The sequence below is a fragment of the Euwallacea fornicatus genome, chromosome 31 (genome assembly GCF_040115645.1).
Source record: "Euwallacea fornicatus isolate EFF26 chromosome 31, ASM4011564v1, whole genome shotgun sequence".
Classification (NCBI taxonomy): Eukaryota; Metazoa; Arthropoda; class Insecta; order Coleoptera; family Curculionidae; genus Euwallacea; species Euwallacea fornicatus.
Window position 1 is genome coordinate 382,768 of NC_089571.1, and position 26,133 is coordinate 408,900.

General features: G+C 32.8%; 1 protein-coding gene across 2 annotated transcripts in view; it reads left to right on the forward strand.

The window, feature by feature from the left end:
• The window catches only part of LOC136348092 (uncharacterized), a 53,520-nt gene extending 37,574 nt beyond the window's left edge, over positions 1 to 15,946 (forward strand). For both annotated transcript variants that reach the window (XM_066298668.1, XM_066298667.1), the window contains exon 4: positions 15,016 to 15,946. In XM_066298668.1, coding sequence (XP_066154765.1) covers positions 15,016 to 15,195 — 180 coding nt within the window. In that variant the 3' untranslated portion in view covers positions 15,196 to 15,946. The remainder of the gene's footprint in view (positions 1 to 15,015) is intronic.
• The last annotated feature ends 10,187 nt before the right edge of the window (positions 15,947 to 26,133 follow it).

Sequence of the window (26,133 nt, forward strand, 5' to 3'; positions counted from 1 at the left end):
AAAGAGGTTCGGGGCACTGGCACCGTCATAGTTCACGAAATTCATGAGATTTTTTAAATGTTTAAAACTGGAATTTTCCAGTTCTGAATCATTAATTCGCTCTGGTAATCGTAATTTTTGTCCATAACAACATATGTAAACAGCTCACATTTATGACTAAGGATTAGAGATGTAATTTTTAATTATCCTGGACTAAACCAGTAATTTAATCTTGCCTATTGAAGTATAATAATTTTTTACCCATCACTAGCTTTAAAAGACACAATTATTGCCTGCGCCAGATTACTGCGAAGTACGTTTTCACGTCTTTTTTAAAAATAGTTTAATAAGTAAATAATAAACGTTTTCATCATTCCCTTTGACATTTTATTAATGGTTGGCATGAAAATTCATGTGAAACGAAACTTTCACCTAAAATTGTAATTTTATTAAATCCAATTAACTTTAGTAGTGGAAAAAGTCGTATAGCTATAGCTATATGACTTTTTCGTCATCAGTATTTCATCATGTGTATACTTCACGTCTTAAATTAGTGATTTCAGTTTCACATTTTAGTTACAATGCCGTTCTTGACCACCTTGAGGTGCAATACAGGGTGTCCAACGAATCTGGGCCACTATCCGTATCTTGGAAACTATGACTAGGAAAAAGTTGTAACTTGGGCATAATATTATAGTGGAGGTAATCTATTGATTTAAAATATTTTCATGAAAATACCACCCGTCTGGGAAAATACAAAATTTCGAAAAAAGGTTTTTATTTTTTTCTGGACTCATTTGAAGAGGTAATTGAAAATGGCTGGCACATTTTCGTAGTCACTTTTTCTCCTCGACAACGTGACAGTATCAAATTTAGAATCCGACGTTTCGATTTTCCGGAACCATCATCAACTTTATTTTTTTTTTGTGGGCGCCATCTCGGATTTTCACATTTTTGGATTCAGCTTCCTTTGCGATTACGATGATGTATCACATGTTAAAATTCGGACTTACCGTTTAATAGAAATATCACAAATCCTGTTTGTTGACTGACACTGACATGTTGTCGAGGAAACAAAGTGACTACGAAAATGTGCCAGCCATTTTCAATTATCTCTTCAAACGTGGCCAGAAAAAAATATAAACCTTTTTTCGAAATTTCGTGTTTTCCCGGATATTTCCGGGAGTAATCGAAATTTTATAAATCTTCAAACGTCATCTTAAAAAGCTCGAAAATACGTAACTTTATCCTAATTTAACCGGCCTTGTAGCTCTTCAAATAACCGAGATCCCCATGGTTGTGCTCGTAAAACGAATACCCTGTATAAGGTGTTCTATTTAAAATAAGCGAGTTGACATTAATTTCCGGTATAACCGGAGGTGGTATAAGATCACCTCCACTTTAGTATGATGCCCAAGTTTCAACTTTTCCCTAGTCATAGTTTCCAGGATACGGATAGTGTCTCGTATTCGTTGGACATTCTGTATAAAGAGGGGCTATTAAAAAAATTCAAATAAACATTAAAATATCAGAGGCGTATCTAGGATTAATTAATCCATTATTCAGATGCTTGGTAGAAGACATGGTTGGCTTAACCAACGTCCTACTCTACTGTTATTCAGTTTTGACATATTAAGAACCAATCATGCAACGCATGGCAGCGCTTTAAATAACATTTTGTTAACTAGCGAAAAGGAAAACAATTAAAGCAATAACACATCTGACGGTATGCAATATAACGCACTACATTTTCCAGAATCCGACGTCACAGAAATTTTGTTTTTATCTTGTTCATATTTGTGTTCAAAATTGAACAAAATTTTATTTAAACCCGTGACGTAAATCAGTTTATTCGACGATGGTAACATTTGGAGGTGTATGCAACTGCAATATTTTACTTATAAATACCTGGTATGTTTCTTTATTAGAATTTTGTATTTATGCACAGGAATTACTGCATAGTAGTTGAAAATAAGACGATAATAACATATTTTTCCACGAGCTACTACTACGAAAATTGAAAAAACAATCGAGCAAACAACGAAGGTTAACATACTATAAACACATGGGTTCTGAACTTCTAACACACTAGCATGTTAGATAAAACAATCAACAAATTAAAGATGGACGCAATGCAATGAATTTCTGTGGTTACAAGGATTATTTTAACTAACACACTATTTTATTAGTCAATTAGGCAATCAATGCAGTAATTTAGCTACATCCTACGTGTCCCCAAAACAGCCAAAAAAACGTTTATTTCGATAATAATATTGATCAAAATACATATGAGTAAATCCAAAAGCTACAACTAGTTGACTGTTATCACATATGAACAGATCGGCATTGATGAAGTTGAAGTAGCATGAAATTTTCGTTGCAAAGGGGCAAATTCGAATTCCTGTCAAATAAACTTTTTCTTTTTAATATTTTTTTTACTACTTATTTAGGGTCATGAAAAAATAGCTTACATAACTCATAAGAAGGTTTCTTAATATATTCACGTTACTGCCGCCCTCGCCTGCAGCTGATGCACAATATTTCACACTCGTAGGTTAAGAATTACATTGCTTGTTATGTAAATACTAACCATTGCCTGGATATTATCACGAGTTGCAAACGATTGGGTTAATACGCTTCTATGTTGGTTATGCCATAGGTTTTGGGTTTTGGGTTTTACGGACAGGTATACCTTGAAGGTATATTGTATATCATAGCAAGCAGCCCTTACTTGATTATTTATTTCTGTAGCGTAGGTACTCCTCTATACTCCTAGTTTGTCTCTTGGTTCATTGATAAGCATTTTTAATAATCTAGTTTATATCTTCAATTAATAAACATAGATAATCATATAAATATCTTCTGGCAAATTATCAGAGAGTTACATACAGATAGTATAAGCTATCACACTCACCTTCTGCAGGTAAGCAGGCATTATTGCATTTCCTATTTTTACCATTTGCTAGTGTAGTACGTATAAATAATGCAAATATTTCAAATATCATTTATGAATAATATACAGAGGGTTTCAATGTTTAACAGGAATAATTGAGGATCATATAGAAGCAATTAAAATATGACGATTTACTTATTAAAACCATATTCATACACCTTTCGTCACTGAGATACGAGGTGTGAAATGTGCTTTCAGGAAGTGGTCTTCATTTTGAGCACTTGTTGTAATATTTTATTTTTACTTGTTACTGTTGATTCTATTAGAAATAAATAATTTTTTAACTTTAAATTGTGTTCATATTTTAGAAGAATTGAAATAACTATTAAACAACGTGCATGCAGACAGTTTTAATTTTTTTATTGAAAAACAGCAAATCGAAAGAAAAAAAATCAAGTAAGTTTTTTCCTTCTAAATTGAATGTGGATTCAAAAAATCATTTTTAACTTGAGAAAAGCGTTGATGTACCATTTTTTTCTTGAAAAATATCCCAAGTGGTGCGCTTCGGCACGCCACTGGCAGATCTAATAGTAGTGTTTTACATCACAATGTGGACCATTGAGCACGCAAAGCGTGAGCAAACTTTCATTATAATACCTCTAGAGATTTGAAAGCTATTAATAAATTTCGATTTTTTACGAAGACACCCTGTATCTTAGTAACGAAATGTTTGTGACTAGGGTTTTAATTAATAAATCGTGATATTGTAATTACTTTTACATGATCTTCAATTATATATTATTAATGTTATATATATACATACAGGGTGTTTCAGCTTATAGTAGCAGGACTTGAACAGTCGATAAAGACCTTTTCTTAAGATGAAAATGTTATATAAATATACATTGGTTGCCATAGAAATAGGACCACTTCAAAAATTTCAATTTTTCATTTTTTCCAGTAAAGAGATAAAAAATTAGAACAAAAAAAACTAGAATACATTTAATAATAAAGAAAACAATATACGAAAATATAATTTAACGAAAAATAAATAAAAGTCTTCAATAAAACAATAAAAACAAAATAAATATGTGGTCATAAAGATAGGACTGGTAAAACATTATCAAAAAAAAAGAAAAAAAAACGAAATTAGCAATTGAATATGGCCTAACGTTTAATATTTGGTTGCTTCTCCCTTTTGGGAAGTCACTGCCTTTAATCTTTTAGACATTGACCTTATTAAACACTGGCATAGCTCAACAAGAATAGCTTCACATTCCCGTTGGACTATGGACCACAGTTCTTCTTTATTTTTGACCTGATGACTCCTCACAGCGGGCTTAAGGTGTATCCAAAGATTTTCGATGGGATTCAAATCCGGCGATTGTGAAGGCCATGGCACAACAGAAATTGCTTCATTTTGAAAACATTGTTTAACTCGCCTAGCCGTATGTTTCGGATCATTATCTCGTTGATATTTCCAAATTAATGGCATTTCTTCCGAAGCATATGGCAGCATAACATTTTTCATTGTTTTAAGGTATTCCTCTTGGTTCGGGATTCCTTTTATCCAATAAATAGGACCAACACCGACCCAAGAGAAGCAACCCCACAATTTTATATTACCACCTCCATGTTTAAGGGTTTTTGAGTATATTTTGGAAGCAATTCCTGTTTTGGTGGCCACCTCACCTACCCTCGACCTTTTGAACCAAACAAATTGATTTTTGTTTCATCCGAAAAAAGAACATTTTTCCACAATTTTATGTTATCATCTTCGTTTTCAAAGCGAAGATGATTTTTTGGGACATTTTATTCTTTTTAATTTGTTTGTTTTTGATAAAAACAGTATCTTGCGAGCCACTCGGCCATGTAAATGAACTTCCTGCAATCGTCTTCGGATAGTTCTGGAACTTATTTCCAATTTTAGGTCCTTTTCAAGTTCTTTGGAACTTAAAAAAGTTTTTTTTTGGAATTCTCGCTTTATTCGGCGGTCGGTCAAAATGGTTGTTTTCCTCTTACGACCGCGATTTTCTTGTTGTTCTTCGTGTTTGAGGGCATTTATTGTTAACGTTTTCGATCTTCCTAGTTTTTGAGAAATTTTACGAAGGAAATTGCCCTCATCTCTAAGTGTTTGTATTTTAATTTATTTATAATTTATTTAATTATTTATTATTTTATTTTATTTTAATTAATTTAATTAATTCTTTCAGTTAAAGAGCAGTGGTTTTTACGCCCCATCTGCTTGTATATTAATTATTAAAATGCATCAAAATGCTTCGAAATAATTAGTCTTACTTTTCAATTGCTATTCTAATGAATGAGGAATTATGAAAGTTATGAAAAAAATAACGAGCTTTTAATACACTGGTCCTATTATTATGACCATCTTAGTTTTGACTGTCTAAACGAAACAGGGGAAGTACAATTCTAGTATAAGGTAATTCCCCTGGTTTCTATTGACACACATAATTACCAACCTTGTAGAAATTTAGGACCCTATTTCGAACGAGATAGAATAACTTCCATAATAAACTTTTTTCCATATTTAAAATTGAACCAGTAGTGATCCTATTTCTATGGCCACCACTGTATATTGAAAAAGGCTCAGTTTTTGAGATACAGGATGGCAAACTTGACTTTTTCTAATAATTCAGGCTAATTTTAAGATACAACCATGAAATTTGATATTTGGGGATTTTTCGGAATGCCGAATTTATTTTAGTTAAAATGTCCATCTTTACAGAGGGCGTCATATGCGGAAAGCAGGTTGTATTACTAGGGACCAAATTCACAGTACATATCTCGAAAACAGTGACTTTTGGCTATTTATAATAAGAGTACTTTTTTAGGAAAAAATTAACTGGGAATCTATTTTGATTAAAAAAAAAGTTGCTACAAGGAGGCACAAAAAATATTATCATAATTTGAGCATTCACTAGTATGTTGCATATTGCGCCCTCTGTAAATTTGTCGAAAATTTTAAAAAATATAAATTTGGCACTGCGAAAAATTGCGGACAATTTCATATCTAAGTATATCACCATGAATCGATATACTTTTGACCAAGGAGTATGTGGTTAAGCGTTGACCCTTTCATTCTGGGACACCCAGTATATAAGTGTATTTGGTAAAATAAATTCAGAATGACCTCCTCCGTTGCTCTATGCGGTATCCTGTACTATCTGCCAAACACCCTGTGTTTGTGTGCGTTTTGCTACCTTCACCTTTATTGTTTATGTACCATTTTGTCAAAATCTCAAAAACAACCGAAACATGCGCGTATAATTTTTAGTGCATTTTTGTATAAAATCTAAATCTATCCCTAGATAATATGAAAAATTCATTATACGGGGAAGTACAGAAATCTCGCAGAAAGTTATGAGATATTGTAAAAACGTATGCACCATTTAATATTTACTGTTTTTATACAGTTCACCTATGAAGTTTGAAAATCGGTCGTAAAGCTTAGTTCCAGGTCTTATTTTGATAAACATTAATACTATCGAATTAAGAATGGCTTATAATTACACTAATAATGGATTGGTCGATATGTCGTTGGTATACGGGGAGTGTCACCAGAGTGCTGCCGCAGCGTCTCTGTTCCACACCGAGCGTTTTCCGTGTTAAGGCATCACAAATATAGTCCGTAGATTTGTTTATCTTGTCAGAAGAGGCCGGAAATCTAAAAATAAAGCATGGCGGATATGCCGGAAGACTTAGGCCCTCTAGAACGGTCCAGATCGTCAAGCAGGTTGAAGACGATCCAGCTACCACCTCATTTTAGACGCGAAGTGCGGGAATTCCGAAACCATCAATTACCTAACAGGCGCATAGGTCGCCTATGAACCTATAAAATGACCCGCGAAATCACCAGACCTCAGTCCATGCGATTTTTATCTGCGGAGTTATTTCGCCTAACAGCATGTACAGAGTCGTGGATAAAGCGAGCGACAATTTGGAACATTTTTTGTAGCCACATTCGGAGTGAGTAATAATTAAAGGTTTGATATTTATTAAAATTTTCTTAAGTGCATATTTCGGTTGTGTTTGAGGTTTTGTAGAAATGTTGCAGAAAGGTTTTGCTTAATTCGTTGAGGTCTATGACGTTTTGAAAGAAAAGCCCTTGCGTAATATACACCTTGTATATATTGTAAGGTGATGTTATACCGGGTGGTCCATTTAACCTGACAAATCGGGATATCTCGAAAATTACGCATCAGATTGAAAAAAGTTTCAAATGAAAGTATTTTGTCTCGAATGGATCCACGATATAACACTAACCATGACTTCCCAACTCTTTCACTTGGGGTTGGGGCGGGGGTAACTTTGAAATCTCAAATGGCAACCCTCATTTTTAATTGCAGATTTGAATTTTACGATAAAAATTACTTGGAGTTCGTCTGAAACTTTTTTTTCAATTCGCCATAGATGGCGCTGTAATCGGAAAAATTTGTTTTATTCCGATTCTGAAAGAAAGCATCGTGTCTTTCATATTTTTAATGGAAACTTGTTGATTTTTTTGGGTACCTCCGATAGTTAAAGAAATAAAACCATCTGTGACAAAAAAAACTTTATTTATTATTAAATTTCTAAATAAACTTAGATCCATATTGAATTTTCATTCCATTAAACACAACTGTTCGAACATTAAATTAATGACGAAGCAAATGTTCAAAATGTCCACCACCTTCATCAATACATTTTCCTAAGCGCATCTGTAATGCTTGTTGAGTAGACACTAACACTTCGGGAACGACAGAAACACAAGCATCTCTAATTCTTTCCATCATGTTTTCGGGCGTTGTGGGTACTCTTGAATTCGCTTTTTCTTTGAGATAACCCCATAAAAAAAAGTCGAGTGGGGTAAGATCAGGCGATCATGCTGGCCAATGAATAGGTCCACCTCGTCCAATCCATCGATTGCGATATTTATGATGTAAAATTTGTCGGGATATTAAAGCCCAATGAGCTGGGCAACCATCATGCTGAAACCACATCAAACGTCGAGTTTCCAAATTAATGTCTTCCAATAATAAGGGCAAAACTTCATTCAAGAAGTTTTGATACTTTATTCCATTTTTTTCGGTACTGCCTAGATAAAAATATCATTAATAAAAAATTTACAATTTCTTGCACTGTCTTTGTAAACGATATGAAATTTACTTTTCGTCACAGACGGTTTTATTTCTTTAAACTATCGAAGGTACCCAAAAAAACCAACAAGTTTCCATTAAAAATATGAAAGACACGATGCTTTCTTTCAGAATCAGAATAAAACAAATTTTTCCGATTACAGCGCCATCTGTGGCGAATCGAAAAAAAAGTTTCAGACAAATTCCAAGTAATTTTTATCGTAAAATTCAAATCTGCAATTAAAAATGAGGGTTGCCATTTGAGATTTCAAAGTTATCCCCGTCCCAACCCCAAGTGAAAGAGTTGGGAAGTGATGGTTAGTGTTATATCGTGGATCCATTCGAGACAAAATACTTTCATTTGAAACTTTTTTCAATCTGATGCGTAATTTTCGAGATATCCCGATTTGTCAGGTTAAATGGACCACCCGGTATATTGTAAGGTGATGTTATATACAGGGTGTCTGCTAAGTGATGGCATTAATTTCAGGAGGTGATTCCTTGTCACATTTTATGAAAAAAAGTTGTACTAAAGGTATGTCCTATCTTGTTTCGTTTTCGTGGTACAAGGTGTCAAAGTTTTTTTTTTCATAAATATTTTCGGACTTGAGGGCAATATCTCGATGAAATTCAGTATTCAGGGGTTTTCCGAGACGAGAAATTCGACTATGATATCGGTTTTACCGCAATATGTAGGAGGCGCTACCTGCAGCAATGTTCTTGTGTTAAACTTCTCCTAATGTTTTTAGAACCCTGTATTTTGAATTCTAATAGATTACGTCTTATTTCCCCGTCAATTCAAAACGAAAAAGGTATACTTGGTCGAAAACTCTCAGAGCGTTGGTTTTCGAGATATCGACTATTGAAAATTTCCATGCACCTTGTTTCACTAAAACATTAATTTATTAATAAACACACAATAATAGCTGTATATATAAATATACATATGTTATATATACTCGAAAAATTCCAAATATCTATTTACCCACAATTTACGCAATTTAACGGGGAATGCCGAGGTTTCGTGATTGAGATCTGTGTGTTTTATCTTTGTCAGCATTTCGGTCATCACCTAAAAATCGGGTATTTTGTTATTAAGTAATATTTGCAATCCCACCGAGAGAAATCTCATTGCGATAAAAGAAGAACTTCAGTATCTATGTGAAACTTCTGTAAGTAAGTTTTAACGCCACAAATTCTTGTCATTGTGTATGACCCAAAAATTATAAAATGACGTCACAAATACGTAGCGTTAATTTCATGAAATCCTCCTAACAATATGATTCGTGTATGAAAAATTAGTGATAAATTTTAGCACAAGCATTCATGCAATTTTGGATAGAATTTGCACACTTTACTAAAATATATCAATAATTTTGCATTTGCTACATGATTTTTTTTTTACTAAATATAGCACTTGTATACCGGGTGTCCATGAAACCATTTAATAGAATATTATTTGAAAACAGCAAAACATATCGAAATTTTTAAGTCGTGCACGTACAGGGTGTTTCCGTTAAGTTCTGCTTTCTTTTAGGAGGAGGCAGAAAATGGTAAAATGGGACGATTTTGTGAATAAGATGTGTAAGTTTTTTCTTTGCAGTCCTCCCAATTGTCAAGATATTTAATTCAAGTGCAGGAAGATATTTTTGACTTCTTTCATCGCCCCACACTTTCTTGTAGTACGCCGCTGACGTCGACTCGCCCCAAATAACCAAAATTTTCATTCTTCGCTGAGTTCAAATATTTTTGTGGGTTTTGCATTTTTCGGCACATCCTATCTGTTTCCTAGAAATTTACGAAAGTATCCGGATAACCGCACTAGTTTCTAATTAAAAACATCTGTACCTATGGCCCTGATAACACGAAAAATTACAATAATAATTTCAAGTTTAGTGCCAACTGAGCTGGCGACCAAAATTCCGAATGCTTTTGAAACTCTAAGTACTGTTATTTTCCCGAATATTTACTTAGTTGGGAATCGTGGTAAATTTAGAGTCGTTCTTCGGCGACCGTTGCAAATTGCTGAGAAATTGGTGAGTGATGCGGAAAATCTTCCCAATTCAACTGGAAATGTAAAATTTTGGTTAATGAGTGCCAGGGCCGTACCCTAAAAATTCAGGGCCGCTCAAAAGGGACGTAGACTCTTAAAAATATATCCCCTCAAAAATAATTTTAGGGGTCATTTAATGTGCACTCATCTGAAAAAAGTTAATTCTATAATACATTTAGAGTAAATATCTTAATAAATGTAAGAATTGCAAAAAAACTTTAAAAAATCCGAAACTCCGACCCTGTGCAGACGTTTTAATATAGGAATGAGGCTTAGGACAAAGCAAAAATTATCATTTTGATGCAAGTCTTATGTTAATTTTGCTGGAAATAACATAATTTCGGTTTCTCTATCGACGAAAATCCATTTAGTGCCAGCAGCAGCCTTATTTTTCTTCCTTTTAAAGGACCTGTTTTGTACGTACGTCAGCTGAATATGCCAGTCGCAGTAGTTTAGCAAATATAGGTTCATTTTGAGGTTCTTCACCCAATGGCATTTTAGACTGTGGCTGGGATACATCGTTGTAAATGTGACTTGCTTCGGAGATATCAATGTTTGGTATTTCATCCCTTACCTAAATTTCAGAGGTTTCAATATCTGGAATATTCCCAGTTTCATTTTGGCGAGGCAGACTTTTGAATTTTAGCAATTTTGCTTAGAAATGCATCTCACTATTCCACAGGGTGTCTCTAAAAGGTCTGTACAAAATTCTAACACAGATTTCTGAGGTCAAAACATGACGATTTAACCCAATTTAACTTAGTCCGAAAGTGGACGGTTTTCGAAATACAGGGCGTCAAAGTGAAAATAAAAAAAGCAAAAAAATTAATTTCTTGGTTGGTAATGCTGCTATCTACACAAAATGTCGTATCGGGCGGTTTTTGGGGATAGGAAATCAGAATCCATTTACATTTTCGATGCACAATGTAGAGGGCGTTGTCAGCGCTCAATGAACCCTCTTTAAAAGGGTATAATTTTTTCATCACCCGGTATAAAATTTATTTATGACTAAACTTGTGTTTTCCTACATTTTTTAAGGAAAAAAGGTCTCTTGTTAAAAATCTCTACGAGGCTTCCTTCTTGAGATATTTGAAGCTTAAAGTTCGCTGCATGTCTTGAACAATAATTTTAATGTACTACATATCTATTCTTACAGTTGGATCGAAAAAAATCAAAACTTAAAAATTGTCTTCAATTCTTATCCTTTTATTTAAGTCTTCATGTTAAGCCTTGCTTTCTCTGCCTTTCTTCCGGGAGCAGATTTTTCATCGCTTTTAACTAAAATTTTCTCAGGGAGTAATCTCCAGAAAAGGCCCGTTTCATCTGCATTGTAGATTTGTTCATTCACCAAATTTCCGTTTTCAATGGCGGAACGCAGATCTTGTTTAAATGGTTCGATCATTTCAGGATTAGTCGACAATTTTTCACCAGAAATTTTCAGAAATCGAATATCATATCTGCGTTTAAATTTTGTAGCCACCCATCACTGACAAAAAACTTCTTTTCTTTTAATTCCCTGTATAATAACTTAGCTTTGGTTTTTAACAGTTCGCTTGTAACTGATAGATTTTTACACCTCTGTTTGCAAAACCATTCATAAAGCCTTTTCGCCATTCTAGGCATCTCACCTTTTTTCAACCTTCTTCTTTTCAATTTTTCAGACGCACATTGCGATGTTACCTTCAATATGTTCAATTTATTTTTTTTTATAGCACAAATTGTAGATTTTGCAACAAAATACTTTTTGATAAACTTCTAACACTCAAACCATTCTCTAAACTTTTTATAATGTCGCTTTTCACTGATAAATTTAGCACTTTTCGCTTCATAATGATAAACTTTGCATGAACTTGTAGTGTGCACCTGTCGCGGTATACGCAAGCCATACACTGATGAAATCAACCTTTCGTCCCTTTCGAGTCTTTCGACATTTTCGGGGAAGTCCCTATTAACGTGGGAAGGAAAATGTTACAGGTAGCCACCTTAATAGTGCGTATTGCCAACTAGTATGTTTGTTCACATAATCGAGATCAACGCTGTCCACTCTATAGAACCTGATGTTATTTGAAATAGATGTTCACTGCAGCGAGTAGTTCACATAATAGGGTGTTCATATAACCGAGCGCCTACTGTATTTTAGATTCCTCAAAACCGTCGGTTGCACTCGTGCAATTCTGCATGAATTCGTGTAAAAATCACACGATAGGGGCAGCAATAATTATAATGATCGAGTCACTAAGTCTTGTGAAAATCCTTTTGGCGATTTTCTAGTGAATCTGCTGTTACGTTCTGTAAATTCTCATCCAATTTAATTTTAAATTTAAGCCGACTTAGGCACTTCAGAAAACGTACATATGTCTCATTTTCACAGTCCTGGGAACCTTACTGGAGGCTCTATAACGATTAAATTTTCAGACTAATTCACGTCAGCTATTTTCATCAAGTGGAGCCCGTGAGGCTTTCACTACGATTTCCTCCCTCGCCTCAAAAGCTATCACACACCAGCGATGATGAGATGAAGAGAGCTGTAACCACTTCGCTTGAATCCGAGAAAAATCACGTGAATTTATTTCCTGGCCAAAGGCAAAAACTAGTAGTCACACGTTGAGAGAAATGTATCAGAATAAACGGCGACTACGTTCCAAAATTATTTATCAATAAATTTAACAGCCGAGTTTCAAAATACTACATAAATCACAACATTTTGCGGCTAACTATGAAAAACGAACAAAAATCCAGCTTCTGATTGACTGAAAATCAGTGACCTGAATCTGGATACACGAGGTCCTATATATCAAAAATAGGAAACTTAGGGTCACCCCCAGTAAAACCGGAAATAGTGCGTAATTGATTTTATATTGAAATCGAACATGTTTTGTCTTTTGCTGTTTTCAATGAATGCTCGTGTCAACCATTTCACGAACATCCGGTATGTATTATATGTTCTAGCGGAGTCTGACACAGTTCTCGCAGAACCACTACTGGCGTAGTGATTTTTATTGGTTAAGTGCTCACATAACTGGTCAAAAAATTGCAATTTTTAGAGATTTTTCTAGAGTCAGTGGTTCCATAGTCACTGGTACAAAACTGCACCAAAGATTCTTTATATAAAAATAATAAAGTAGAACTTAGTTTACCTAGTTTTAAAAAGTGATAATAATCGTGTGCGAGAGAGAGAGAGACAGAGAGAAAGAGAAAGAAGGAGTATGAGTATTAGATCGTTAAAAAGTTTACTTTATAGCTTCTCGTAGCTTATAGATGCTTAATAGAATCTTAGAATTGAAATTTTTTATATACACTTTTTAAGGGCACATACAGGCATATGCCCTTTAAGAGTGCACATGCGTCACGCGTTCTCATTTTAAATTTCTGCGAATAACAAAAGTTTTTATGATAATATTTGACGATTTCGCTAATTTTTTCGCAAAGAACTGAAAAACGACTGTACAATTGAGGAGAATTTAGGAAATGAAAAAGTCTCTAAATTAAACATGGAATTCATATTCCAGGATATAAATAGTTAATAGAATACGTACTAGAAAGTTCAGGGCAGTGAAAGCAAGCTCGATTCTAAAAAAATACCACTCCGTAAAAGGTTATTCTCCATATTTCTCCTCGACCCTAAAATCTTTATTTTTGGAAATAGGTAAAATTACTTAAGAAAAATGTTTTAGTTTTTATTGCGAATTATCAGAATCCGCCATCGGATGAAACGAACGAGCATCGTAAAGCTGCCGTATAAGCTAAGACCGACTTAGCTTATTGAGATGAATATTAAAATTTTTTTTTTCGAACTGAAACATAAAAAAATTCTATCTTCTATTATATTCTATATATTCCAAATTCTATCATCATTGTAAAGAGGTTACTAAAAACTTTTAAAAATGGCTAAAAAATGTACAGGTCCGTATTTAGACAACTCTAGTTGTTGTCATTATCTCAGAAACTAAACAACATTTAAAATTTTTTAATTTACTGGTTCATAGATATAAGAAAACTGTGAAGTTTTTGTATCAAACGTTTTGATGAAATACCTTTAGTTTTCGATTTATTTAGAAAGAATTTTAGTTTTTTCATAATAACTCACAAACTAAAAATCATTTGGCAACATTCTTTACAGTTCTTAGAAGAGTACGAAGTTTGGCACATTTTTTCTAATTTAACCGACTCTGTAACTCTTACCGTTTAAGAAATAGCAACGGTAGCACACCGGAGTGGAACACCCTGTATATGTGACATATAAATATGTTTGGAATCAGGGAGACCAGCAGGTTCCAAAGAGGTATAAATATACAGGGCGTTCTATAAAAAAAAAACAACTTGCCATTTTTTGACAGCTTTACGATGCTCGTTCATTTCATCCGATGGCGGATTCTGATAATTCACAATAAAAACTGAAACATTTGTCATAACTATTTTTTCCTATTTCCAAAAATAAAGATTTTAGGGTCGAGGAAAAATATGGGGAATAACCCTGTACACAATATCAATGCTTAGAAAAATCTGATCGTGTAGGTTCTAACGAGCCGTGCATATGCAAAACTTCAAGTTAATATCGCAAAAACTAAAGGAGCTCTAAAGTAATATCTTTAAAAAACGTTAAAATTTCACTCTGTATCTCAGTTTTTTTCAATTCTTAGTTATCCAAGTAAATATCTAGATAGGAAAATTAGGTTAGGTGTTCGTATTTTTTACATAAAGAAGCTGTAGTGCAATTCTGAGAGTGCCTGCAAATATGAAACACCCCGTGGGATACTTAACTTAAAATTGAATTACTATTTTGGTGCAGTAAATATATGAATAATGCAAAAAAGTAATTTGCATCTGGTCGGAAATGTATTTTCCTATCTAATAATAGAATGTTTATTAACACGCAGAGGTACCAAACCTGCCTGTGTTGACATTGCTTTGAAAATGATTCCATTAACGTTATTTCCTGGTCTTATGTATTGTAGATGAGACTGAATCCACCTGGTACGGACGAGCCTGTTAAAGAAGAGACGGTAATGAATCAGATGAAGAGACTGGCACGATTCATTGATGTGGACAAACAGTATTACGAAATGAAGCTTGAAAAGAAAGCTTCTAAACCAAAGCGACGTCAAAGCAACAGACTCGCTCATTCATTTTTCTAGAGATGAAACCATAATCTTTCCTCGGAACTACAGTTTCTAACCATTTGTATTTGTGCATCTACCACTGATTAATTGAAAAATTTATTATTTTCTAACCAATAACCCCTGAAAAATGTAACTGCTTGAAAACTGTAGATCATAATGTTTTTGTAAAACTTACACATAGAATTGGAGATATCAGATGAGTCCTTTGGCTTGAAAACGGTTTGCTGCATCTCAGTGATATTTGTAAATAATGAACACACTCATGGAAAATGTCGTGAGGAGGAACATAAATACAAAGACAAATTTGTAGTGTGCATGTTCTCAAAAGAATCAAACGCCCAAAAGGATATGGAAAGGATATATTGAATAAAACACGTGTTTCTATTTATGAACTTCATGGCACGTGCGAACAACGCAAGTACACACACAACATGTTCTACGTGTGTGAAGATGTGTGCTGATGCTTAAGCATGTGTACTCTGGAAAGAAAAGAAGGTTCGATCTTCTATCAGTACGAACACTCAAAGCTTCCTCAGGTTTAAATAGATACCAACTTCGATTTACCCAGCATTCAACATCATCTTTCCATTTCCACTTAAAAGCTCGATTCCTTTCGCAGCCGTGAACTTTTCCTTAGAGCTAAGTATTCACATCGGAAAAGTCGAGGGATATTTTTATAAATAAAGTTAAGTTCCTCCGAATTTAATTACAAAATAAAGTTATGTATTTATAGTGCTAGAAAGTGTTTAATAAACTATAAAACTAAGCTTTTGTTGATAGATTTCTAGATTATATTGATTTATTTATAGGTTGTGAATATAACTGGGAACGCTCTTCTTTTAGCTTAACGAAACGTTCTCGACAACCAAGAAAGTCTAATACAATACAGGGTGTCCAACGATTATGGGTCATAATCCGTATTTTGAAAACTATATTTAGGGCAAAGTTTAAAATTGAGCTTCATACCAAAGTGGAGGTAATATGTTGATTAAGAATATTTGCATGAAAATATCACTTCCGGTTATACCGGAAATCAATGTCAACTCACTGATTTTAAATGGAACACCCTATATATTATAACAAATTTCGATTCTGTGGAACATTATGAATATTTTTCGTGTATAATGTTCTATATTGAATATACTTACGGTTTTCGAGGTATTTAGAATTTTCCAAAAAAATTTGATTTTCAGCCATTTTCTAATAATTCGAAAATGGCTAAGTATTTTGCAATAAAATTCTGCGCTGTTGTGCAAAATGCTTTACAGTCCTTAGATCGGTGAATTAAATAAAGTTTTTCCATACAGGGTATTCAAAAAGAGAGTCCAAAATAATAATTAAAAGATAGTAAAAAACTCGAATTTTTTAAATAGGAACCCCCTATTTTTTCAACGAAAACATATTTAACACCAGAAATAAGTACTACTTTCAGTTCAATTATCTATATCTAATGGTTTTCATTTTAGTAAAAAAAACACTTTTCAATGTTTAGTACTTCTTAACAATTTATTTTTAGTAACGTCTAGATTTACTAGATGGCGCAACAATCGTCAACAGTAGGCTTCTTTCTTCTGTAAGATGATTTGACAGATCGGCTCGTTTTAAAGTGATCTATTATGCGTTTGAGGAGTCTTCGTGATGGCTTCGGTTGTTCTGGATGTCGAATACCAAATGTATGACAAGTTCTGGTTAATACTTTGTTACATTCACCATAATAATGAACATATTGAGATAATCTTCGTTTGAATAATTTAATGTGCTGCCACGCATAAATTCTGGCGAGCAGCGGCACCTAGTAACTCTAGTCGTTACTAAAAATAAATTGTTAAGAAGTACTGAACATTGAAAAGTTTTTTTTTCTTATAAACTAAAAACGATTAGATATAGAAAATTGAACTGAAAGTTGTACTTATTTTTGGTATTAAACATGTTTTCGTTGAAAAAATAGGGGATTCTTGTTTAAACATTTTTTATTTTTTACAATTCTTGAATGATAATTTTAGACTCTCGTTGAATACCCTGTATGAAAAAATTTGATTCAACTCACTGATACCAAGACTGTAAAGGATTTTGTACAATGACGCAGAATTTCATTGCAAAGTACTCAGCCATTTTCCAATTATTAGTAAATATATTTATAGTTGAAAATCTAATTTTTTTTGGAAAATTCTAAATATCTCCAAAACCGTAAAAATTAGGTACAGAACACTATGCACGAAAAATATTCATAATGTTCCACAGAATCGATATTTGCTATAATATATAGGGTGTTCCATTTAAAATAAGTGAGTTGACATTCATTTCCGGTATAATCGGAAGTAGTATTTTCATGAAAATATTTTGAATCAATGAATCACCTCCACTTTAGTATGATGCTCAAGTTTCAACTTTTTCCTAGGCATAGTTTCCAAGATTCGGATAGTAACCCATATTCGTTGGACACCCTGTATATGGCCCCCACGATTATTATCTACAGCCCATATTCTGTCGTCCATACTCAAAATAATATTGTTGATTTCCGCTTGTGATATCTCATTCTTTTGACATTAGCTCTCAGAACCGAAAGGCAAGGTGAATGTTGGCCATATATGGCGAAATGCTTCTTTGAGGCATGTCCTAAATATGCTCAATTGGATTCAGATCTGGCGATTGTGCTGGCCATAGTAATGTGGCAATTCCTTCGTTGGTCAACCAGTCTGCTACAATATCTGCGACATGTCGACGAACATTATCATGCACGAGGCAAAAATTCTGGCCAAGAGTGTCAACAAATTGCAGGATTGTAGGGTCAAAAAGGGCATCGATGTATTGTCGAGCTCTTAGGAATCGTTTTGGAAAAAAGATATCGATTCTGCCATCAATTATTATTCTGGCCTATATCGCTATTGTACCTCCTCTATATGAATAGATTTTCTCGACGTGTAAACGTTCAAAATTTCTAAGCGGTCTCCACACTCTTATTCGAAGAGAATCTGGATGAAATCCAAAACTGGATTCGTCGGTGAACAAAACTGTAGCCCAATCAATTCCATTACAATTTCGATATTCCTGATATCACTCTAATTCTACAATGCGATTGTCTTTGGAAAGATGATGCAAATGAATGATGGTAAGAGATGCACATCTCAGTGGGGTTCAACTATAAAAATCAGCTTCATGTAGACGATTCGTAATAGTATCTCGGCCTATAATCACACGGTGCACCCGTTGTAAATCTGGAACCAATTCAGGTGTCGTAATTGTAGGTTGTTTTCTCACTGTCAAAACTAAAAATCAATACTGAGCTGCAGTTTTAATGCCTTCAAGTCCTGAGCGTTCTTCTGTCGTGGTTCCTGTTTCTCTAAAGCGCCGTCATAGTAGACTGACTAGACACTTTGGGAAACACCCATTCGTTCAGCTGCTTCAGTTGTCTCAAACCAACTTGAAGAAGGTCTACCGCTCGATCCACCTCATCCAGAGTTCAATGTTGTTGTTGCATGGTAAAACGTAGTTTCCAAAGCACCTGTTAAGCACCATTTAGTATTAAAGAAATGAAATTGAATCAACCTGATAATTTAGCAGAGTACAAAATCCTATCTTTATCGTATCCACAAGAAAATGATTTATTTACTTTTAGATTTTTTCAATCATTTGAATACATATAGAGTAAGGACTTGCACTAATATAGTACAGTATAAACTACAATTGAAATTACTTGTTGAGGATTTTATGATTTAAAAAAGAATATGTTTAGACTCTTCTGATGTGTGTATAATACAATAATGTAGCTTTTCATGAACTATATTTTAAAATTAGTAACCTAATGCCAGGCGTTTCTCAACAAACATTACATTATTCAAGAGTACGCGAAATTCTATTAATTTATGAGACTTCCTAAATTAATCCTAAATTAATATTCTAAAAATAATAAATAAATAAAATTTATTAAATATAATTGACATAAAAAATATACTAATGCTAAACTTTCCCGATAGTAAAATAATTGCTAGGAGCTGCATGAATGGGTTATGAAAAACCTGGAAATATGATTATAGCAAAATAAAATATCTATATATGAATATACAGGGTGTTTCAGTTTATAGTAGCAGGATTTTAACAGTTGATAGAAGACCTTTTTTTAAGACGAAAATGTTATATAAATATATATTGAAAATGGCTCAGTTTTTGAGATACAGGATGGCAAATTTGACTTTTTCTAAAATAATTCAAACAAATATTGAGATACAACCATGAACTTTGGTATTTTGGGTTTTTTCGCAGTGCGGAATTTATATTTGTTAAAATTTTCGTCAAATTTACAGAGGGCGCAATATGCAACATACTAGTGAATGCTCGAATTATGATAACTTTTTTGTGCCTCCTTGTAGCAACTTTTTTTTAAATCAAAATGGATTCCACGTTCATTTTTTCCTAAAAAAGGTACTTTTGTTATAAATTACTAAAATCACTGTTTTCGAAATATTTTTAATTTGGTACGTAGTAGTACGACCTGCTTCTACAGGGGAGTTGTACTAACACTAATAATGTAATAAATAAATGATGTCAAATGTAATAGTCATAATATTAATAACATCGATAAATGAATTTAAAAAATATTTTAACATTTATTAAACATACAAAAATTGGCGAAATAAACTATTTACTATCAAATCACAACACTCCTGTGGAAGCAGGTCGTACTATTACGTACCAAATTTAAAATATCTCGAAAACAGTGACTTTTAGCAATATATAACAAAAGCACCTTTTTTAAGAAAAAATGAACGGGGAATCCATTTTGATTAAAAAAAAGTTTTGCCACAAGGAGGCATAAAAAAGTTATCATAATTTGAACTTTCGCTAGTATGTTGTATATTGCACCCTCTGTAAATTTGACGAAAATTTTAACAAATATAAATTCGGCACTTCGAAAAATCCCAAAATATGAAAATTCATGGTTGTGTCGTAATATTTGCCTGAATTATTAGAAAAAGTCAAGTTTGCTATTCTATATCTCAAAAACTGAGCCGTCTTCAATATGTGTTTATATAACATTTTCAACTTACGAAAAGGTCTTTTATCGACTGTTAAAGTCCTGTTATTATCAACTGAAATACCCTGTATATACAGGATGATCCATAATGATGTTCAAATCTTTTAAAAGGATATTCTATCAGCCGTTTTAGGGGGAGATCTTTGTATGAAATTCTTCAATTTGGGCCCTTCCTGTTCAAATATCCAGGCTCAAAATGGAGGAAAATAATTTTTTTTTTTTATTTATTAAAAACGGCAACGTTTAAAAATTTCAATTTTGATACATATTATCAGCTAATCAAACGTTTTTTTGTGATGGTATTTATTCTTTGTCTCATGTGTCTGGAGGGTAGGAATTAGCAACTCCTAATTTTGTTTTCTAAAGAACTTTTTCCTACAATTCATTTCAACAAAACTTCGTTTTTAAATACTAAACATAATTAAATTTCTTTTTCACTATTGTTATTTTTTCATGCAAACAACAATTTGCATAAAAAATAATAATAGTTTTTTTTATACTATTAAGCTTGTAATCACACCACAAAATCATGGATTAAGAGCAAACATAGAGAAATAAATAGTTTAATAAACAATTAACAATATGAACAAATAAAAATAAATTTGTCTAATCTCCTAGGTAATAAAAAAAAATTATAATTGTTCAAAATGGGCCCCGGCGTGCGCGCGCACACTCTTTGAATATTTATGACACATTTTACTTTTTACAGATAACGTCAATCCTTAGCAATAAATGAAAGTATTTTTTATTATAAAGTAATAGAATTGTCATCTATAAATAAATAACAAACAAAAGCATTAACAAAAATTGTAACAAAACACACAACCATATTGGTCAATCTTAAGTATTCAATATTTATAATGCCTCTGACTTAATTAAACACATTACATTCTTCAGATTATACCCAGTGACACAACTCAAACGTAGACACTCTTAGTTGCTTATACAGATAGAAATTTGAAATTTACAACATCACTTTGACGTAAGGGAATTAACAATCTGCTAATGCCAAATGTCATATCTGTGTCACATTACGATTCGACGCAGTTGGCATCCACTTTATTTTTCAAATTGCAAGATATATTTTTTAATTTGAAATCGAAATTTACTCGAAATGGTTTTTTTTTGCGGCTTGGCGCAGTTGCCCTTTTTATAAGTTTATGCTTATAAATCCACATTTTATAATAATTGAATGCTTTGTTTACCCCTGACATACGAATAAAAATTCAAAAAATTCATTATAATTCCTTCTATCGGTGAAAAAATGAGCTAATTACGACCCTGTAAAAATTCAAAATTATTTATTTTGCACTCTTGTTAAGAATTCTTGTTGTGCGAATATAGTGAAAAATGACTCTGAATATTATACATGTGCTCTATAAATTTAGTAAAGATCAGTGGAAAAATGCATTAAAAGTGACTCAGTAAAAATTTTAAGTTAATTAGTTAGTTTACTAACCTGACGAAAATTGTTGCTGACCGGTATAGACAATGATAGCTGGGATTATTTTACTTAAATGTCGTAAATAGCGGAAGAAAAATGAATTAACTACGACCCAACAAATATTAAATTTAATTATTTTGCTGACCCGATGAAAATTTTTGCTGAGCAGTATGGATAATAACTCTGCCCATCCTCCGTGTTATATAGAAATTTCGCGAAGATCATGAACCGTGTGAATTTATTCGCTTATTTTTAAAAATTTATGTATCTACCGTTTTATGTGCATATTTTGTGAACTTTTTATTCTTTTTCGAGCACATATAAATCCGCGCTTTAGTAATAAACAATATTAGTGGAACGTAGTGAAATAATGATTTATTAGTGGGTTAGTAGTTGACAAAAATTGTAGTTGTGTTTATTTGTCGAGCTCAAAAATAGTGTTTACCTTGAAGGCAAAACACTGAAATTTTTCGAATTCCAAAATCGCAGAGATATGTATACTTTGCTGTAGCTGTCTTTGAGTAATTTAAATCGAAAACTTGAGAAAACAGTTTCAGCTAAGTTTGGGACGCTCAAACATTGCTTTTGGAAACGAAACACCCAATGTATTATACAATTTTTGAAAGTCGTTAGATAGTAAAGCCAATTTATTCACATAAATCGTTGTTCCCATCTCTCCTAGTTTCCTATTTACTAACGAGTATCAATGAAAGCATGTTTTAACGCTTTTAGAAGAAGTTTTTGATATAACTCAAGTCCTGAAAACCTCTTTTTTCCACAAATTATCTTATATGACACTGGATATATTGAACCTACCAACCACGAGGAACAATTACTTTATATCTTTCTTACACATGTAATATATACTTATGGTATGTTACGCCCATACAATGTGTCCAACGAATATGGGCTACTATCCGCATTTTGGAAACTATAACTAAGAAAAAGTTGAAACTTGGGCATCATACTAAAGTGGAGGTGATCTATTGATTAAGAATATTTGTATGAAAATATCACTTTCGGTTATACCGGCAATGAATGTCAACTTGCTTATTTTAGATCGAACAACCTATATATTATAATATCGATTCTGTGGAACATTATGAATATTTTTCGTGTATAGTGTTCTATATCGAATACATTTACAGTTTTCGAAATATTTAGTATTTTCCAAAAAAAAATGTGATTTTCAGTCATTTTCTAATAATTCGAAAATGGCTAAGTATTTTGCAATGAAAGTCTGCGTAATTGTACAAAATCTTTTACAGTCTTGGTATCAGTTAGTTAAATCAATTTTTTTCATACAGGGTATTCAAGGAGAGTCTAAAATTATCATTCAAGAATTGTAAAAAATAAAAAAATTTTGAACAGGAATCCCCTATTTTTTTAACGAAAACATGTTTAACACCAAAAATAAGTACTACTTTCAGTTCAATTGTCTATATCTAATCGTTTTCATTTTATAAAAAAAAAATTTTTCAACGTTCAGTACTTCTTAACAATTTGTTTTTAGTAACGACTAGAGTTACTAGATGCCGCTGCTCGCCAGAATTTAAGCATAGCAGCACATTAAATTATTCAAACGAAGATTATCTCAATATGTTCATTATTTATGGTGAATGTAACTAAGTATTAACCAAAACTTGTCATACATTTGTTATTCGACATCCAGAACAACCGAAGCCATCACGAAGACTCCTCAAACGCATAATAGATCACTTTAAAACGAGCCGATCTGTCAAAGCATCTTACAGAAGAAAGAAGCCTACTGTTGACGATTGTTGCGCCATCTAGTAAATCTAGACGTTACTAAAAATAAATTGTTACGAAGTAATAAACATTGAAAAGTGTTTTTTTTTTACTAAAATGAAAACGATTAGATATAGACAATTGAACTGAAAGTACTACTTATTTTTGGTGTTAAATATGTTTTCGTTGAAAAAATAGGGGGTTTCTATTTAAAAAATTCGAGTTTTTTACAATCCTTTAATTATTATTTTGAACTCTCTTTTTGAATACCCTGTATGAAAAAACTTTATTTAATTCACTGATCTAAGTACTGTAAAGCATTTTGCACAACAGCGCAGAATTTTATTGCAAAATACTTAGCCATTTTCGAATTATTAGAAAATGGCTGAAAATCAAATTTTTTTGGAAAATTCTAAATATCTCGGAAACCGTAAGTATATTCAGTATAAAGCATTATATACGAAAAATATTCATAATGCTCCACAGAATCGAAATTTTTTATAATATATAGGGTGTTCAATTTAAAATCAGCGAGTTGACGTTCATTTCCGGTATAACCGGAAGTGGCGTTTTCATGAAAATATTTTTAATCAATAGATCAGTTCCTCTTTAGTATGATGCCCAAGTTTCAACTTTTTTTAGTCATAGTTTTCAAGATACGTATAGTGAGCCATATTCGTTGAACACCCCGTGTACATCAACATTTTTTGATAATATACCTGGTATGTCTAGATTTTAGTGCTCATTATCCTCAAATAGCGGTTGCTCTGTATAATAAAATTTTCAGTTAAATCTATATATCTACAACGCCCCAATAAAAGATCAATCTTGCTATTCATCGATGTGTCACGCTATAAAGGTATCGATAATAAACTAATCGATCTTTTTTTTTTTCGTTTTTCTTACAAAGAACTTTGTAAAACTTAATTTCTCATTTAGTCCAATTGTCCCATTGGCGTGTACTTCGTTAACTGTGTTTTTTATTTTTGTAAACCTGATTGAGGCGGACTATTTAGAGTGGAATAAATTACTGCGTAAATTGTTCCTGAGCTTGTTGTTCGAACTTTTTTCTTATTGCATTGCTTTTTTCCATGGGGAATACTGAGAATTATTTAATGAAAATCTATTTAAAAAAATCTACAGTCAAGCGCAAGATTATTGGCGAAGCATGTAATGAATCTAAGAAATTAGGATGCTTTGAAGAAGCATGGTCCGAGAATTACATATTCGATAAATATTTTTTATTGACGAAATTACAGTACTGGAAAATGAAACTTAGAAAATGCATTCGACTTTTTTAAAAATGGCTCAAAAACTAAAACTTGGAAGAATTTTGAGAACGACATTGAACCGGTCTTTCGATTCCCTTTAACCTCATCTATCTAACTATTATACCTTTCTAGCTCTTGTTGTTTCCAAGATACCCACCACTAGCAGGCCTAATTTGAGCCATACTATACAACACGTGACTTCGCTAAATTTAAATTCCATTTCGAAAAAAATTATTTTTTAGCGATTTCCCAATAAGTCAATTTCCTAAATGCGCTGATTCGCTGAAACGGTTTTGGATGGTTTATAATAGATAATTGGAAAAAGTCGCTCTACTAGGAGCATTGTCACGGAAGGGAAAGATAAATTCTCTTATTTTATAGTGGAAAGCATTATCTAGAGGATGTTCATTTCCAGAGTTCAGTAATGTATCTCGGGAGATCTCGAGGAACTTCGATAACTATTAAAAAAAGTTGTGCAATTTGAAGTTCAAAAACATGCCATTCAAAACTTAAAAAAATATCGACGACTTTTGGAGGTTTTTGATGGAAATTAAGCTAAGAAAGACGTAAAAACGTACGTCAAAAATTTCATTAAAAAAAAAACTTCCTAAAGCAATCGGAATTTTTCAAATTGCAAAACGGCATATTTTTGAACTCGAAATTGCTTCAACTCAACCGACTTCGTTTCATCATGTTTACTGAGATCCTCATGGTTCAGTTACAGAAACGGGCACTCTATACACCCCTGGCTAAATTTTAGTGTACAATTAAAATATTTGCAAAATTTAGTAATTTTAATATGTTATTCGAGTTCTTTCGGTTTAATACTTCGTTTACACACTTTTAAAAAAAATATATAATGCCCATCACTTATTTGTGTATTAATTTTTGACAATTCAAATGAGAATTTGATTAATAATTAAACAATAACAGATTTCTGGCCAAATTAAAGTGTACATCGCATATTTTATATGTAAACATGAGATTATTTTTTAAATCAGTCTAGTTCTATCCTTTTATGTGAAAAGAACAAATTAAAAATGTATTTTTACGATTTAATCACTAGAGTTAAGGAAGATGTTGAGCGTGGTATGAATTATCGTGCTGTTGCTGAAAAATTTCATCTGTCTCATTCTACAGTTGCAAAAACGTATAAAACGGATTACAATCGAGTGAAAAAGAAGAGAGGACCCAAATCAAAGTTAAATATGCGAAGCCAAGCGCGTATTAAAAGAGAAATTCGCCGGTTAGCAGGTGACTTCTCTGAAATTAAAAGAAAACTTGCAATTGGTCGCATCTGCAAGAACCATAAGGAGAACTCTTCCTCAAATGGGTGTTAAATGGAAAAAAGTTCACAAACAAATTCCTCTCACCAAAGCCCACCGTGAGTTTCGAGTGACAAAAGCTCGAGAGTGGTCATCTTTAGGGGACTTTATCTGGACAAAGACAGTATTCAC